At 36.8% G+C, this 17600-nt stretch overlaps 1 protein-coding gene across 1 annotated transcript in view; it reads left to right on the top strand.

Annotated features, from left to right (window-relative positions):
- HBS1L (HBS1 like translational GTPase) overlaps positions 1-16729 on the top strand; it is a gene marked incomplete at its 5' end in the record, with an annotated part of 58254 nt that extends 41525 nt beyond the window's left edge. The window contains 12 exons of the mRNA XM_017739418.1: positions 338-503; positions 1551-1668; positions 4258-4404; positions 5057-5131; positions 5896-6013; positions 6200-6268; positions 9482-9586; positions 11591-11681; positions 13266-13374; positions 13971-14071; positions 14967-15111; positions 16065-16729. Coding sequence (XP_017594907.1) covers positions 338-503; positions 1551-1668; positions 4258-4404; positions 5057-5131; positions 5896-6013; positions 6200-6268; positions 9482-9586; positions 11591-11681; positions 13266-13374; positions 13971-14071; positions 14967-15111; positions 16065-16076 — 1256 coding nt within the window. The remainder of the gene's footprint in view (positions 1-337; positions 504-1550; positions 1669-4257; positions 4405-5056; positions 5132-5895; positions 6014-6199; positions 6269-9481; positions 9587-11590; positions 11682-13265; positions 13375-13970; positions 14072-14966; positions 15112-16064) is intronic.
- Between the last annotated feature and the right edge of the window lie 871 nt (positions 16730-17600).

Raw genomic sequence — 17600 nt, 5'->3', positions numbered from 1 at the left:
GCATTCTTTGGAGGGAGTACATTCAGATGCCTTTGACGTGGACAGTGATGTTGACTTGGCTTCCCTTTGAGCATACAGTAGAACATGTTTGGTTTGGTTTCATTGTTGCAGCGTGTTGTTTTTAGTATGAATTTGGAGGTGCTCTATGGCTGTCATGCTAACTGGCTGTTAAGGATAAACTGTCTCCCTGTGTCTCTGTCTCACAGGATTATGAAGTTCTGTGGATTACACAAGCATTATTAGTGCATGTGATGTTCATATGTTTAGTATATTTCCTGTGCTCTACCTAAGTTGCATAAATGAATAAAATTGCTATAATATTTATTTTCCTCCACAGGACATGTTGATGCAGGCAAAAGTACTTTAATGGGTCATTTGCTCTACCTTTTGGGAAATGTGAACAAAAGAACTATGCACAAATATGAACAGGAATCTAAAAAGGCTGGTAAAGCTTCATTTGCCTATGCATGGGTCTTGGATGAAACTGGTGAAGAAAGAGAAAGGTAGAAATACATTTTAATGGGAGTAACCTTTTTTCTCTGAAAGAACAGCACTTGTTAGAAAATATTAATGTAATAAACTAAGCATTGAAATGTCAGTTCATCACATTTGACTTGTGTTACTTTTAAAATTAAATCTACAAATTAATTAAATTAGCAATTATATTTGTATGCTTTATAAAATGCCTTTATTGATTTGAAATATGAAATTTAAATTACATTTTTGTATTGAAGAAGTGAGTTTTCTGAATTGGTATTTTCAATTGATTTTATTTTCTCTTTGCTCTGAGATTTTTATTTTTAGAGAAAAACTTTCTGGAGTCATCTGTAAATCGTTGGGATTTTGGGGGGCTTGTTTTGTTGTTGGGATTTTTTGGTGATTGGAAGTAGCATACTAGAAGTATCTACTACTACAAGATGTTTTGTCTCTTGAAAGTTTCTATCTCTCTTAATTGTCTGTAAAGGGAGATGCAGATGACTAACCCAGATACAGACATGTACAGTAGACATTTGCATTTGATGAGATGAATCCTATCCTGTGTATCATGCAGAACATGTAGTGGTTAGTGAGGTGTGGAACTGAGGCCAAGCATGTTGTGATCCTTCCTTGGTAATTGGGAGGTCTGCCTGTGGATCTTTGCAAATATGTAACTGTATCTCTATAGTCCCATACCACTTTTTTTTTTTAAACTCAGCTATGTTTCTCTTACTCTGATGATACCTTTTTCTGAAGAACTAAATATCAAAAGTATAATTAGTAATGATTTAAATGTGCAGTTCAGTTTTCATGTTCTCGCTGTGCTTGTTGGGACACAGTCTGTGGGTGCATGGGGTTAGTACTGGGAATTTTGGGTGTTTTTCTTACGACTGGATTTACTAAAAGGCAGCTCTAGAGGTCTGCTCTTCCAACAAGCAGGTATCCCTATGGTGAAGGCTAAATCAGTGAAAGTTATGAAGTGTATAAGTGCATGGTTGTGTTTTTGATACTTCATGTCTCTGTGAAGTTTTTGAAGCAGTTTTAATGGTGTGTTGCATGTATGCTTGTTTAAGGGGAGTGACAATGGATGTGGGTATGACCAAATTTGAGACACCGACTAAAGTAATTACGCTGATGGATGCTCCAGGCCACAAAGACTTCATTCCAAATATGATCACAGGAGCTGCACAGGTAGAGATGGTCTCAAATGGTTTTTCCAATATTGTTTTTTTCTTTTAAAATCTAAGATCGAATGGAATCATTGATGGTGTTAGCATATCTTTGAGTTTTCTAAACTTAAAAAAGAAGGTGCTTGTTAAACATTAAAGGTAGTTGCATTTTTTTGATGCTAACATTTGGGAGGAGGGTTTTATTATGCAAGTAATTTAATAGTAAGTTTCAGTTTGATAAAATTGCAGTTGAGCTTTGAAAGCTATTTAGATGTGATATATGGCTACTCAGTGAGTAGTTCTGTGAAAGTCATCTTGTAGGTTAAGATTTTAAGTGATTTTGAGCTTAAAGAAAAAGGATTTATAGGTCAAACAAAACATTTTTCTGTTTTACAGTGTATTTTTTATGGGATGAGAAGACATAGATAACAAGGTTTATACAGAATGCATCTGTCTTGTCAAGAGGGTATTTGCAGAGACTGCATGTCACTTGTTTTAGGAACATTAGGCAAAGTCAAAAGTATTGGACACTACCCCTTGAATTAAGTATGGCACTCACCAGTAATCTATAGATTACTTATTTGTGGAAGTAATACATCAGAGGTGGGGGAAATTAACATGGTTACATGACATTAAATGAGTGATTTTATTTTTCTTCACTTAAAGGCATCCTTCTTTAAATAATAAAATTGATTCTCCAAAGTAGAGATTTAATAAAATTTTTTTTTCAAAAGCAAAGCTGTGTATAGGTTTTTGCTTTGTGTGTGTCACAACAGTCTGAAATATGGGTTATATCTTAAGATCTTTGTTGAGTACTTGGATGAGTACTGCTAGTATGATCTTACAGATAGAGAACTACACTGTAGGGAGACTGATTTTTCCCAAGTTCTGCTTTAGCTCTGAAGCAGAGCCTGAGTGAGAACTCAGACCTTGTGACCCAGTGGTTAGGCTGCAGAATAGTCAGAAGTTTGCAAATTATGGTGTAGTGCTTATACAGCCATCTATACAGTGGAATATATGTTGTAGCAATTTTATGAGTTTAAAAATTAGAAGTGTATCTTTAGTTTCAGAGCAGTGGAAAATGTTGACTCAGATGTGCTATTTTCTTTACAGTTGTTATTTAAATAGTTTTTTCGTTTGGGAGAAAAGTAACACAGGCCAGAAGTATTAAGAGAAGAGTTGCAAATCCCCCAGCAATTGTATCAGTTCAACAGAAGATGGTGCTGACCACATAAAGCTTGGTATCTTTGTGTTCCAGCTCTCAGGATGATGAGAGGCTGGTCTGTTCTGAAGCCTGTTAAGGAATCACTAAAACTTTGCAACTTTCCATTGCCTGTTAGAGTAGGCTCAGTGCTGAAGCAATGGCTGGAAATGGCTTTAGTGCCTTTTTATTGTGGAGAATGCTGTTAGGAGGTGAATCCCCAACTGCTGTTATGCAAAATGCAAATCAGCCTTATCAAGGCCAGCATCTGGCCTTTGATACACATTCAGTAAGTCCTGAGGTACTGTTTTTATAATTTATAATTTAGAAAATGCAGGATGTCTTCTTTTTTTTTTTTTTTTGAAGGAGAAGTTCACTGCAATGCACTTCTGAGGCTGGGAGCTCTGGGGAAATTCATCAGTCATCCTTTTCCTGTTCTCACACTCCTGCTGTCTCTGAATGAGCTGTGGGGATTTCATGCCTAGGATGAGGCGAGGAGAGTTCAGAGTCAGGACTCAGTTCCTTTTCTTGGCATTCTGAAGCATGGGTGTTTAAGGAAAGGGAGAAAATACCACTTTTTCTTCCCTCTTTCCGTTATGTCCAACTCCTCAGGCCTATGAAATTGTCCTACACCTGCCTGTTGACACCAGTACCTTTGTTGTTCTTGTCTGTTGCCCTCACTTAGTACATGATGATGATCTAACTGGCAATTACTTACCAATGGAGGAAAAGTGCAAGAAATATTAGCAGCATTTAAGGCTAACAGCAAGAGCTGTGTTTTTTCCCAGTGCTTACATGCTGCATGACTTTCATGCAGCACTGTAGACTATATGCTCTTAATGCTTTGGTATTAGAGAGTTTGTCTAGGTGATAAAATAGGCTACTTTGTCTTTGCCACCTTGTGATTTTGGCACGCTCTAGTGTGTTGAGTGGACTGTGAAGCATCCACATCCAGCGTACAGCCAACTGGTTGTCCCAGATGTATAGTGTGGGGATTTGTTTGCTATTTTTGCAGCTTCTCACTAACAAGGTGTCCAGACTGAGACAGGGGGAACTGGACACTGTGCTCATACGTTGTGTTCTAAAGCTTCTGAGCACAGGCTGCTTTTGTTTAGATCTGTGCAGCACGCACAGTGGGTAGATTGAAGGGCACAGGGTCCCCAAACCAGCAGTTGTCTTTTGTTTAACCAGGAGGTGCTGGTTTATGACATGAGATGACATAATGCCATAATATCTCAGCAAAGTGGGTATGATACAGATGGGACTGAGCAGTTTCAATTACCTTTGGAGCACATCAGGATCCCTCCTCTGTAAAGTACGTTGTGTGTGAAATGTTACTGATTGAGGTGTTTACCCAGATTATTTCCACCTTTTGACCACTTTTGATTTTTTTTTTTCTTTCTAATGTAGGCTGATGTGGCAATTTTGGTTGTGGATGCCAGCAGAGGAGAGTTTGAGGCAGGATTTGAGACAGGTGGACAAACTCGAGAACATGGATTATTAGTGCGCTCTCTTGGAGTGACGCAGCTGGCTGTTGCAGTCAATAAAATGGACCAGGTACACGCTTAATTTCTGCGTTTAAGTGAAGGGCTTCTATCTAGATTTGTGGACAGTAAGTTTAAGGATCAGTATTGTGGAACTAATAATAAAGCATTGTTTTTTTGCTTTCCGGCTCTGTCCCTTATATTTAGACTTTACGATGCCATTCTTTTCATTTATGGGTGTATTTTCACAGTACACAAAAGGTTAATTCTGGTGCTAAAATGAGCAGGGGTCCCTTTTGTACTTGTGGAAATCTCACATAATGGTTGATCTCAGTGGCATCTCTAAGATCATCTTGGTGGTCATTCAGGTCAAGACCGCAGTAGTTTTATTTAAATGTGTAAAGTGTGTTAAAGATGACTATTTATGTTTTAAGTTATTACTGTGTTGAATATATCTTGCTGAGTCTGAATTTTGTGTAAACTTAAAAAAAAAAAGTTGCTGTTGAAATTAAAAGGGCTTGCCATTTTGGTGGTGTGTTGTTTGTGATCAGTAATTGCTAATGTGTATGCTCTTATATATTCAAGTATGAATGCACCTGGAAATCTCATGTTTATAAATACACATCTGTTTCTACTACAGAATTGATGACATGCAGCTGTATGTTCAAGTCATGGTTAAAAATCTATCATTTTATTATCATATCATAATCTGTGCTTTATTTTAGGTTAATTGGCAACAGGAAAGATTTCAGGAAATTACAAGTAAGCTTGGCCAATTTCTTAAGCAAGCTGGCTTTAAGGTAATACATTTATGATGCCTTCATTGCTTTGTTCAAGCATTTGGGTGGAATGAGCTTTTTCCTACAGTTAGGTTATTTTGTGTCACTTTCCTGCTACTGCTACGTGTGCATAATATAGCAGATTCCTTTTCTTACTGGTAGGGTCACACTGAGCCCTGGATAAGGGTAGTCAGTTCTTTAATACTCTTTGTGTCATCATCTTTGTTTAGGTCTGTTGAATCTTTGGGGTACTCAGATCACTTGTAAGTTCTTGGGATTGTTGTTTACAAAGCAGAAGAGACCAAAAATGGTCTGTCCTAATGTTCACGATTACGTGGATGACAGTAGAGAGTTTTATACTGCAGCAGGTGTCAGTGTGGATTATGAGCTCATGAGAACCCTCTGCTCACGTTTTCTCAGTTCCAACTACTATTCGTTTGGACTGGGTGTGGTCTTCCTGCAATCTCTATGGATAAAGCAGCAATTCAAACCAAAGTTTTGCCTGTCAGACATGGATGAGTTTGTTACCTGAACTCAGTTTCTAGTTGTCAGTGTTGATATCATCATATTTAAGTATCTCCAACTCTTTTCTGGAGCAGAGTGATCAGGCAAGAGGTAACCACAAAGGAAACGGATCCACTGAGTAACCTGCTTTCTCCAGGGGAAATACAGATGTGACAAGTATTCAAGTTTAGATGTGTAATGTTGAAAAAATGCACCTTTTGTTTCTGCTAACAGATCCTGTTGTTAATGTATGCTTCACATCTGTTTGTTTTTTTCATTAGGAATCAGATGTGGCTTATGTTCCAACAAGTGGCCTTGGTGGTGAAAACCTAGTCACAAGGGGTCAGTCAAGTGACCTCACACAATGGTATAAAGGAAAGTGTTTGTTAGAGCAAATTGGTAAGTGCAATTTTCCTCACTTGAAAACTAATACATCTTAATCCTGTGTGTGTTAAAACTTTTATTTTGGGGAAAACGTGAGACAAAGTCATTGGAATGCAACATAATTAGTTTCTCTAACTGAGAAGTTGCTGAGATAGTCATTATATGCAGAAATTCTAAAAGATCTTATCAATTTATTTGCAGATTCTTTCAAACCACCACAGAGATCAGTGGATAAACCATTTAGACTGTGTGTTGCTGATGTTTTTAAAGGTTGGTTGTTTTTATATTTTTACCATCATTTCACTGATATTTAACACAAGTGTTGAAAAATGCTGTCAAAATAAGACTTAAAGTTGGAACTTCATGTATGTCAGTAGTCTTGGACCAGAATAGTAAGTTTTCAAGTACTATTCCTTGTCAGATTTTAAATAGTACTGCTGAAGGTGAAACACACTGGAAAAGAAATTGAGAATAATAATCTGCATGACCAGTTATTTGTCTATGTAATGGGTTCACAGTTCTGTGGGACAGAACGTGGGACTTTCCCAAACTGGTTCTACTGGACTAAATCAGTGTTTCTCAAAGTTTTTATTAGTGTAGCTTTGGGCTCTTTTGCTTTCCAGTCCTAGATTTTAAAGAAGTTTGTCTTGTTTCTTTTCTGTTCATTGTTTTAGTTGTAAATAATGATACATTCCTTCAGTTTTATATAAAAATTTGGGCAGGTGACGTGGAAGAAAAGGGTGGTGGTGGTTATTACAACCAGTCAAGGATTTAAGGCAGTGAGCTATTCCCTATCATTAATAAAGATAGGAACAGCAAGAAGTATAACCAGTTCTTATTTTGATTGTCTGGAGACAATAGACTGCCTCCAGCCTCTAAAATTTTCATGGTAAACTTGATTTATTTTTTTTTTCCATTTAGTCATGTACAGTTGGAGGTAACTTAGAAGAAATACGGTTTCTAGACCCATCCTGTTTGAAACATTCTGTAGGTCTCTTGAGGAATGTTGCAAACTAAATGACAGCATGATTTGAAATGTTGTAAATATTTGTAATCAAGTATTATTATTGAAGTTCATATTTTAAGAAATTTTGCTTGATATTTAGGGTGTTTATAGGGGAAGTACAAAAAAAATCAGATCAAAATACTGATAATAAATGGAAATAACCAAGTTTGTGCAATTTTCATGTGGGCCTTTGAAAAAACACTAGATATTCTACATGCCCTTGGTTAGCTGATTTTACTGAAGCCATAATGCTAAATATTGAAAACTTGCACGGGAATTTACCCTGATGTGATAGCACGGTTTTCTTCATCTATGCCATCACTGTGTTTATTTTTTATAATTTCGTGAGCTGTGGGAAAGTGTTGTTAGGATTATTGATTGAGATCTTTCAACATACTATCACAGCTTTTCAGCTGCAATAATCATTTTTGTGTTGAGCAAAGTTTCACAAAATGAGCAATTTTGACTAAATCTGTTTTGCTAAAGTATGCAAAAAAATAATGACTTTGGAAGGGACTCAATTTACATATATAGGGTTTATCACTATATGCGGCCTTTTAGGTGTTTTTTTAGGCTATTTTTTCTTACCTTATGATCTCAAAACTTAATTAACTTTGATGCCACCAGAGGAAGTAGCTGCAGATACAAGTACATGAACCAACAGTTGGTCTCAGCTCTGTTCCAGTACCTGTGCATGCTCAGGAGGAGCTGTCCATAGAAGTGTGTAAAAAGTGAGAGTGCTGAGTGTACTCTTACATGGTTTGGAAAACCCCTTTCTGTATTAAGGCTGCCCACATATATGATTCACCTGCCCCAGGCAGATTTTAGTTGTTATCTGCCACAGGCCTCCTAATATTCATGCTCTCCAGGCAAACTATCTCTTGATCGAAGAGGTCCCTGTAAATCCCTTCACTGCTTCATCGGTCCCCACTTACCGTATTATAATTCTGCCTAGGGTATGACTGATCTAACCCTGAAAGAGCCTTGTCCATCAACCAAATCCTGAGGACAAAGAACATGCCCTGGCAGAACCCAAATACCATAATGCACAGAAATGGGGACATTTTTTATGCCCTGATTCTGTCCCCCACTGTCCATTTTGCACTTACACTGATTTCAGGGGGAACTGAAGGAACTTGACACCTTTCAGGAAGCAATCAGCATGGGAGTTGGTGAAGCTTCAAAGACCACATTGGTTTACCAAGCCAGACCTGGTGATGAGGGGAACAAAAGATAAATGGTTCTCAATTGTGTTTGGGAGTGGTTAAGAACCTGGAATTGGTTCATGTTTCTGGTTGACACCAGTGCTTGCAAAGCCAGCTTCAGGTTCTTTTGCGTTCCGTATTGAGGTGGTATCTGTAACGTGGCTTGGGTATTCTTTTTCTAGACAGGATCAACTTTGACAGTTTTCTGTTTGACATTTGATGTCATCTGTTAATTGTCTGTGTTCATATCATTTGCTGGAATGAATAGAGGAAAATTAGCACGCAGGCATACTGGTAATATTTTTCCAGGTAGAAAGATGGAAGCATTCATTACACGGAAGCATTCATCACTATCTGTGAAGAATGCAAAGAGCAAGTTGGTAGTAAGTGACCTCAAGATTTGAGATCAACTTGTTCTTTTGAATTCAGGTTTAAATTCAGCTTTTAATTTAATGTGAGACACAAAATACTAAGATATTTGCTTATATCACTGAATTCAGCAAAGGGTTATTTGCTGTTTGTGTGGATACTGAAAATGTCATTGTAGAATCAGTTCAGAGAGTTCTTTTTAAATAGACCTGCAAACACATGCTAAGAAGATGAGGCATTTGTTAAGGTGTATGTGCATAAATGTGCATGTGTAGCATATCTGTGGAAAGTAACTGGCATATCATTCAAATGATGAACAGTGTTAGGACATGAAGAAGAAAACTTTGCAGATCTTTTATTCAGAAATACTTAAATCATCTCCAGTTATAATAGTTTCTTGTGTTAAATAGGCCTCAATCATTCTTTGACTTTTCCAGGAGTAAAACTAATATGCAGACAGAGTATGTAGGTTTCTGACTCAGTTAAACAGTAAGTGGCATAGGAATTTGCACCTGTATGCATGAGAATTATTATGAGAGGTCTGTCATATGCCTTTAATCTGTAATTGTAGTGAGAAAGTGATAAATAATATTGCTAGAAATAAAGGGGCTTAGTCTAATACTGAAAAAACTAAAAAATATTTCTTTATGTACCTACATTTGTTTGAAAAAGAATGTTTCTTCCTTAGTTCTGAAAAATGTAAGATCTAGAGGTTTTGAATTTAATGTTTCATTTTCATTATGATGTGCAACTGGCTAACTTGCAAGTACTGAACACTCTGCTGGGAGGGGAAAAAGTCTTCATTATATTAAAAACTTGGCTATGCATTGATGAAGGACTAACTTGTCATGGGAAATGGACTGTATTATTAGGTTTTTGAAATTCTTGCTGTGTTTATTACAGACCAAGGGTCAGGATTTTGTGTGACTGGTAAAATAGAAGCAGGCTATATTCAAGTTGGAGAACGACTTCTGGCAATGCCTCCCAATGAAACTTGCACTGCAAAAGGTATAGTCTTCAGAAGCATGTTTACTTTCAGGTCAATACTGGGCTAGAAACAGTTACTGAAATGGTAACAGACTGTCAAACTGATACTAACTGTCAAACATAGATTGTGAAAGCATAAAACGAATTTCTTTAGATGTGACTGTGTCTGTATAAATATGTCTGTGAAGAGTATGTGAAATCTTGCATGCATTTTTTTTACCATATCAGATAATCCAAATGTTATAGCCTTGTGGCTTTTGACATTGCTTTATGAAGAGCCTGTAAAAAGCATTTGAGTTCTAGCAATGTCTATAAAGATATTCAGTACAGGAATCATTAGTAATCAGCTTTACTGTGGAGTGTTTCTGCTGTTAGGAAGTGTGAGGATGTTGAACAACCTTTAGAAATTAATCTTATTAATTGGTTGTGAAAAAGCTTGAGAATTAAGTCATCACTCTTGTTTGATGTTGTAAGATTTGTCACTGATCCTTTCATAGTATCAAACTTTCAGGTCTTAAGCAGCTAGAAAAGAGAAGAAAATTGGATTTAAATTTCAATGTATTTGATTTCTGAAAAGAGGAATAGCTAGACATTAAGTGCTTAGCTGTTTCCTGATTAAGCTTGCTGTCTTTGTACTGCATAGTTGGTTTTGTTTCATATGCAAATAGAAAGATAAAATTATGATTTTCCTACATTGACCAGTGAATAAAAAATTGGGTCCTCGAGGTATGAATAGATTTTTGTATCTAAGTATTTAGCCTGAATTCAGCAATGTGTTGGTTTCGTTGTCTGTTCTGTTCCAAACCCAGCTTGTTCAATGCTAATTTGGGAAGCTCTTCAGTCTATCAACTTACACAGTTCTATGCACATTTTTCACATGCACAGGAATGTTACAATAATGTAGATGAATTTGGGTAGCAGACCACTGTAGTCACTCCTCTGTGTGGGGAGTGGAGGAAGTACCATGGAAAAAGATGTATTTTGTCTGAGTATCTCCAGCAGCATGATTCTATGGTTTTTCTTCTGTAATGCCTCTCTCATGACTGAAATGCAAATGAAGGTTGGGGATATTAGTTCATTAAGCATGTACTATTTATATTTAATGTAAAGAAGTAATAATTTAATTTAGCATACAGTATTTACTAAAGACAGTGTGCACATTAGGATTCAAGTTGTTCATTTCAAGAGGCTGAATTTCATTCATTCTGTGATAACGACAGATAGATGAAATAATTATCAATGCTGCTTAAAAAATGGTACTTAACGTGCTTATAGTTGAATCATGCTTTCTGGCATGTTTTTGGCAGGTGATTTTGGGAACAAATCTGCAAGTCAAGAGGTACAATCTGCAGCAAAATGGAACTAGATCCTATAAATATATGCAGTATTTCTAAAATACAGTTTTTTTCTTTCTTTCTTGGTGCCTACTAGAAACCTCAGAATGTTTAATCAGAGCTAATTAGTCTTGCCCTCACCCACCAACCAGGCTGTCTTTGAAAGAAATTAAAATACATAAAAATCAGAATTAAATTACTTGTAAAGGTGCTTTCTAATAGACGTGATGTTGTGAACAAAAGGCGTCAGTTACGCTTTTTTATGAAAGAGTCAGCAAACCCACTTAAGGTAAATGAAAGTTGACACAGTACCATTAAAGTATATGAAAGATGCGGTCTAGGGTGTGCGTGTGCCTCAAAGGGTGGGTGGGGCAGATACAGAGATATTAGTACTACAGCGTTTTCGGGATTGCGTCATCTGTGCCAGTGACAAGGGCCAGGTCCCCTCCTCTGGTTTAAATAAGGCCATGTTATGGTGCAGGGTGTGGTGAGAGAGAATAGCGAATCCTCACCAACGGGAAAGAAAAGCTTCCTTGGTCTTCTCAGTTAAAAAGCTTTTACTCTCAACCCATTCATACTGAAAATTGATGAGTAATGGTTGATGAAGCACAAATGGCCCAAACAGAGCTGTTTGTTTGTAGCTCAGAACCTAGGTACTTCACTGTGAGGTTCTGTTCTTACTCATTTCCAGGAATCACACTGCACGATGAACCAGTTGATTGGGCTGCAGCAGGAGATCACGTTAATCTCACTTTGACCGGCATGGATATCATCAAAATCAAGTGAGCAGAACTGGGTTTCAGTCTAAGTAACGGTTTGTTTTTAATGAAAAGCTATATAACTATTACACTGGGCTGTATTACAGCGGTTTACTTGAAGAATGATGTGGCTACCAGGATATTTAAAACCAAAGTGATGCATATCACCTGGCTTGCATGTACAAACGTTGGAAACATCTGCCACATGTGCAACGGCAGCCTCAGAAGAATACTGTCAGTTTTCATCCTTTGCCCTAGTGCTGACACCAGTAACCTTCCAAGCCCTTTTCTTGTAGACTAGTCCTTGGACATTTTAATTGCCAAATAAATTAAACCTGTGTTGCTAAACTAAACAGAAAATTTTTAAAGAACTTCTCAAATTATCAGTTATTCTAACGAGACACATCCAAACAACTGCCATTTTGTAGTAATGAGTAAATCTGTACAAGTGGAATTGATGGAAACTGTTTATTCAACACATTTAGCTGCTTGTAAGATTTGTTTTCCTAAATGTTTTGCTGAGGGGTGGTTTGATAGTGAGACACAGCAAATCTCCTTGTGTCTTTTCCAGTCTGTAGGTTTCATGCTAAGCATTAGCCCCAAGCTTTTAGGTGTCAGTTGTTGTTCAGGCCAGGTAACTGGATCCATAATTTGATCAGCTTCTTTACATTCCAGTTGGACTTCAGACAGCAAACTTTCAAGGTATTCTTTGAAAATCTTGCATTGATAGCTTTTCAAGTTTATACTCTGATTTAAGAGAAAAGTACAGGTATTCTGTATTGCTATATTGGGGTGGGATTCTTAGTGGTAAAAGGGTGAGGGAAGTCTTGTTCTATTTGTTGAATGAAGTCTTGAGTCAATTTGTTACCTTGATGTCATTCATCTTTTGGAGATCTGCTAGAGTTGTCAAGAAAAGCTGTGAATTTTCAAGTCCTCTTGATATTGATGAACTTTGATGTACATGTTTAATTGTGCTGTTTGTTCTCTTCCATCATGTTTTCCTGTGTGGGATTAATTTTCCTTTCATTTTAGATGGCTAAAACTAGCCCCTGTGAAAAAGCTATATGCTTACTAACTTGTAACAAGCAGCAGCTTTCTTGTGTTCTCCATGTAGAATTTTTTGGAAATGAGTGCTGCTGAGAGCTCAGGTTTTGAGTCCTGATCATGATGTTCCCTTCTTATCCAGAAAACATTTTAGCTACAGGCAGCAGTACTGCAGTTTTGGGGACACTGCAGTATTTTATGCTATTGAACGGAAACACTGAATCTCTGAATGAAAGTTTAACTCTTAAAAATACCTACGCACAGGAAACAATGACATTTTCAGAAACTGATTATCAATGGACGTAATTGTTCACTGAACTAGACAGAGCCCTTCATGCATACACACAAAATAAGGTAGACATTGTCTAGGAACTCATTTTGTTACAGGCTTTAATACAGTGTTGCTGGATATCCATGCACCCACAACCCCCCTACCACCCCGGTTGTATTAAAGTGGTGTTGCTTTTCCTTTGCTTGTCTTAATCACTGCACTGGAAAAGGGTAATTATTTAACGCTTTTATGTCAAGACACATCTGTTTGATTTTTTTTGTTCTCTCTTGTAGTGTGGGCTGTGTATTTTGTGATCCCAAGGAACCCATTAAAGCTTGCACTCGGTTCAGAGCTCGAGTTCTCATCTTCAATATTGAGGTTCCAATCACTAAAGGATTTCCTGTAAGTCTCTGTGAAAACTGTTCATGGCAGGTTGCTCAGGGCTTTTCTTCTCCGTGTTCTACCCCTGAATACGAGACACATTCAGAATCTAGAAGTGGTTCTGTCTCTCCAGAGGAAACTGATTCTTTTATAATTCAAAGTGGATAAAAGGGGCTACTGTGGCTGTCTATGCATATTTTTACTAGCTTTTAATACATAGCTGAGCCATTTCAGAGAATGTGAGTTTCATCACATCTAGGCTTTAGAAGCTCACATCTTGTGGAAATATAATGATGGACTCAAATGTAAGATACCTTTTAAAATAAGTATCAGTTCATGCTATAGAACTGCACTGAGTTGGCAAAAGCAAAACACTAAAGGATGAAAAATGTATTTATGATAACATAAAATATGGCCTTTGTGTCATATCAGTAATCATCACAAAGTTTAGGAACTAGGAACAGTTACTAGATGTGAGGCAGACACTCCTGTGAGAGAAGTTTTATAAGCATTTCTTTTAAAAAATCAGTCTTAAAAGAAGCAGCTGTTTTCAAGTATTAACACCTAGGATTGCTGAGTATTGTAGGATGTTTAATAACTGCAAAAAATGTTTTCAGGTGCTTTTACACTATCAAACAGTAAGTGAACCTGCTACTATTACAAGGCTGTTGAGTGTCCTGCACAAAAGCACTGGTGAAGTGACAAAGAAAAAACCTAAGTAAGTGTTTTGAATAGTTAATAATTACTCAAGAAATGGGTTGACTTTTAATACACAGTATGTCAAACAGGTTCTACTATGAATCAGTTGTATGTTATAAGAATATGCTTTTATTGTTTTAGTTGGTTTCGTGTTTGGATTTCAACGTGCTTTGCAAAGTGAAGAACCTCCTGCCCACTTGATAAATGTGGAGCACCTGAGAAGTGCAATGACTTAGGCCCAAGGTCACTTGCAGAATTAGGAATGAATCCTGGATCAGCAGCCCTTCACTTAAAGGGTTTTTTTTCTCTCTTTTTCTTTTTCAGTATTTCTTTTTTTAATGTCAAAGTATGGGATCCTTGCATAATTCTGGAGGTGGCTAAATGTCTAAAATATACGTGACTAGACAGCGTGTCAGTGCAAAAGAAATTTAATGAGTCTTCCCACAGAACTACAGTATCATCCCTCTAGTTATTTAAAGCTGTATTTGGGTAGAAATGCTGTTTTATACATACAACATTTTCAGAATAATCCTTTTCCAGAAATTGCATAGCTGAAACTGTTGCAGACTTCTACAAAGCAATGAATTGGTTTTTTATTCGTGGGGTTTGAAACAAGACTTGATTTCCACTTGACATGAAAAAACAGGTGTTAATGAGATAATTAGCTTCAAAACAATTTGTTAAATGCTGTGGTGAATGCCAAGAAGTTTTTGAAGAAAACTCAGATGCCTTATTAAAATGTATACTCCAGGCAAATGAGTTTTCAGTCTCATGGTTTGGATTATACTTGAAATCAAGCTTGATAACTATACTTTGGGCCTTTTAAGATGATTTTTTTCCATTTATTCAGTGTTGTTTTATTCATTTATCCATGCATCTATTTCTGATAGAGTTTTCTGCTTTTTTACCTGCAGGTTCTTGGCTAAAGGACAGAATGCTCTAATAGAACTACAAACTCAAAGACCTGTTGCTTTAGAGTTGTACAAAGATTTTAAAGAGCTGGGGAGGTTTATGTTACGCTACAGTGGTTCCACTATTGCTGCAGGAGTTGTTACAGAGGTATGGCATTTTTGTAATAGACTTTCTATACCGTAGAGGAACAACGATATGGTTAAGTCTTGTTTTACATCTTCTAGCCCAAAAAGCGAATTATTTCTGCTAAAAAAGAGACAGTGCTTCAGCAAGATGTGAGGAAAACTTGTCATGATTCCGTTTAATTTATTAGGAGTAAAAATTACTCTATTTAGAATTTCCCCTCTTCCCCCTTGAGTTAACATCAATCTTTTTGAAATCTGCCTGTATAAATATACTGGAAGCAGTTTGTAAATAAGATGTGTTGGCCATTTTTACTGTGTCTAGGTTGGGTCCAGTATCTTTTTCTGTTAAAATTAAAAACTATTGTACATTTGATTCTTACTTATGCCTAAAAACATTTTCTGATCCTGTGTGAGATGAAGCAAAGACTGTGGGGCTAAACATAAATGTTTTGTCTTCTACTGGAAGCAAAAAATATGAATGTCTCTCTATCTGTCCCTTTAAAAAGTCTTCCTGTGATTTAGACACATTAACCAAGTCCTAGTACTGAGAACTAAAGGCTGAGTCATTTAATGTCAAAACTTAGAGCACGAACATTTCTGGTTTCTCCATCCATGCATAGGAATGATGTGCTAGGTCAGCCAGAGGCATTATGGATCTGTCTGGTCTTAAATAAGATCCAGAAATAGGATGGATTGCACCCATTTTTCATTAAATTTAGGTTGAGGTGACTGGGGTTCTATTTAGATCTGCTATGTTTAGATCTAGACTAATGTTTGTAGAATTGGGACTAAATAAACTCTTCGATTTGTTATTTGGGAATTGCTACTTTAGTATCTGTCGTCTTTTTCTGAGAATTTAAGCGGAAAAGGAATTATTTTTTCCACAACTACATAATACTGAAAAACACTGTGATCATTTTACACTTAGTACTTAATTTTTCACCATAAGGTTTTTTCCATTTACTTGTATTTTAGATTAAAGAATGACAGCGGTGACAGAATTTCCACCGTCCAAGCAAAACTCAATCAGATATCCAAACTTCTGTTTAAGAATCCAATTATTTCAGTTGAAGGAACAAGTGCAATTAATTGGGGAGAAGATGGTGGTGACAAAAGTCAAATTGTGTGAGACATCTGGGGATCCCTTCATCAGTCTCTCCTGGTGCAGAACAAGATGCCAACTGACAAGGAACTGCAAGTGTTGCACTTCTTATCTCAAGAATCTCATATGTTTATCCATGTGGAATTTAGCCCTTAGAGAAGTTGATGGAAAAATATTAGAAAGTTGAATTAGAGAAAAAGATGATGAATTATCATGAAACAAACTCCTTACTTCCAGACATAAATTGTTTACATATTTTCTTTGGTTGCTTTTTTGCTGCACATTAATTCAGTAAAGTAACTTTATTGGTCTAATATATTTTTAGTTTTGAGTTGAATGCGTATTCAGGGAAAAAAAGAGAACTATTTACCTTGTTTTCAAGAGAACAGCATGTAGTATTATCATGGGATTGTTTTCCCTTTCCCAAAATTTATTTAAAAAAAAGAAATTTTCTTTTGCTGTGTAGTGGAAGCTGTGCCAACTTTGGCTAATTTTATTTTTTAAACAGTAAGAATAATAAAATTAATTTGTCTGAGCATTTTTGTCTCCTTCATCTTTTTTATTTAAACACTCCTAAATTGTGTTAAATTATTCTTCACTTACCATAACTGAGACGTTTCAGAGTAAACTTATGAGTTAAAATGCGAAACTGGCATCCAATTTGGCTTTCTGAAGAAATAATTTCAGTTTTTCTCATGTTACTCAGTGCAGCCACTGTGCATACACCTCTTTCATCCAGATTTAGTGCTCTTTTGAACAAAGGCTGACAGTTTAATCTTGTGGTATCTGCTAAAGCCAAATTGTGCTGACTTACTCCTGTAACTCCTTCCTGCTTTTCAGTAATGGGGCAAATGAAGTCTCCCAGCTGAAAGGAGGATCCTTCTGCCTCCTCCAGCTCAGAACAGACACACTTTACTACAACTTGGAAATTTTTTTTTTTTGGGTAGGAATTTTGAGAGGATGTCAGATATTTCAGGACCTGCATATGAGTGCAGAGTGGAGACAATTCACCTTTGCCCAGAGTTAGTAGTGAGGGACAGGAACTGAAGCAGTTGCTCCAGAGCGTTGGTTGCTGTGGTTAACCAAAGGAAAGCTGTGTCCAGAGTTGTGAAGAACACAAAAATGCTGTTTGTTATTTAGTTCACAGTCCTTCATGGTCTGTACCTACTCTTCCCACGTGATTTTTTTTTTGTAGATAACTTTTTTTGCACTTAGGTGTTTTAGCCCCAATTCAGCAGCTACCTGCACTTGACTACATAGATGAATTGTATTGTTGACTGCATGGATATTTGTAGAAGTATCAGCAATGCTTTATGTAGAAATGACTTCTGTAAAGTCTTACGAACCTGAAACACCTGAAAACTGTTACTGCCAAAACTGAAGCTATGAATTACCACTATTGTTATGTC

The sequence above is a fragment of the Corvus brachyrhynchos genome, unplaced genomic scaffold, assembly GCF_000691975.1.
Source record: "Corvus brachyrhynchos isolate BGI_N302 unplaced genomic scaffold, ASM69197v1 scaffold14, whole genome shotgun sequence".
Taxonomy (NCBI): domain Eukaryota; kingdom Metazoa; phylum Chordata; class Aves; order Passeriformes; family Corvidae; genus Corvus; species Corvus brachyrhynchos.
Note: the sequence above shows the minus strand (reverse complement) of the source record. Positions and strands in the feature narration are given on the sequence as shown.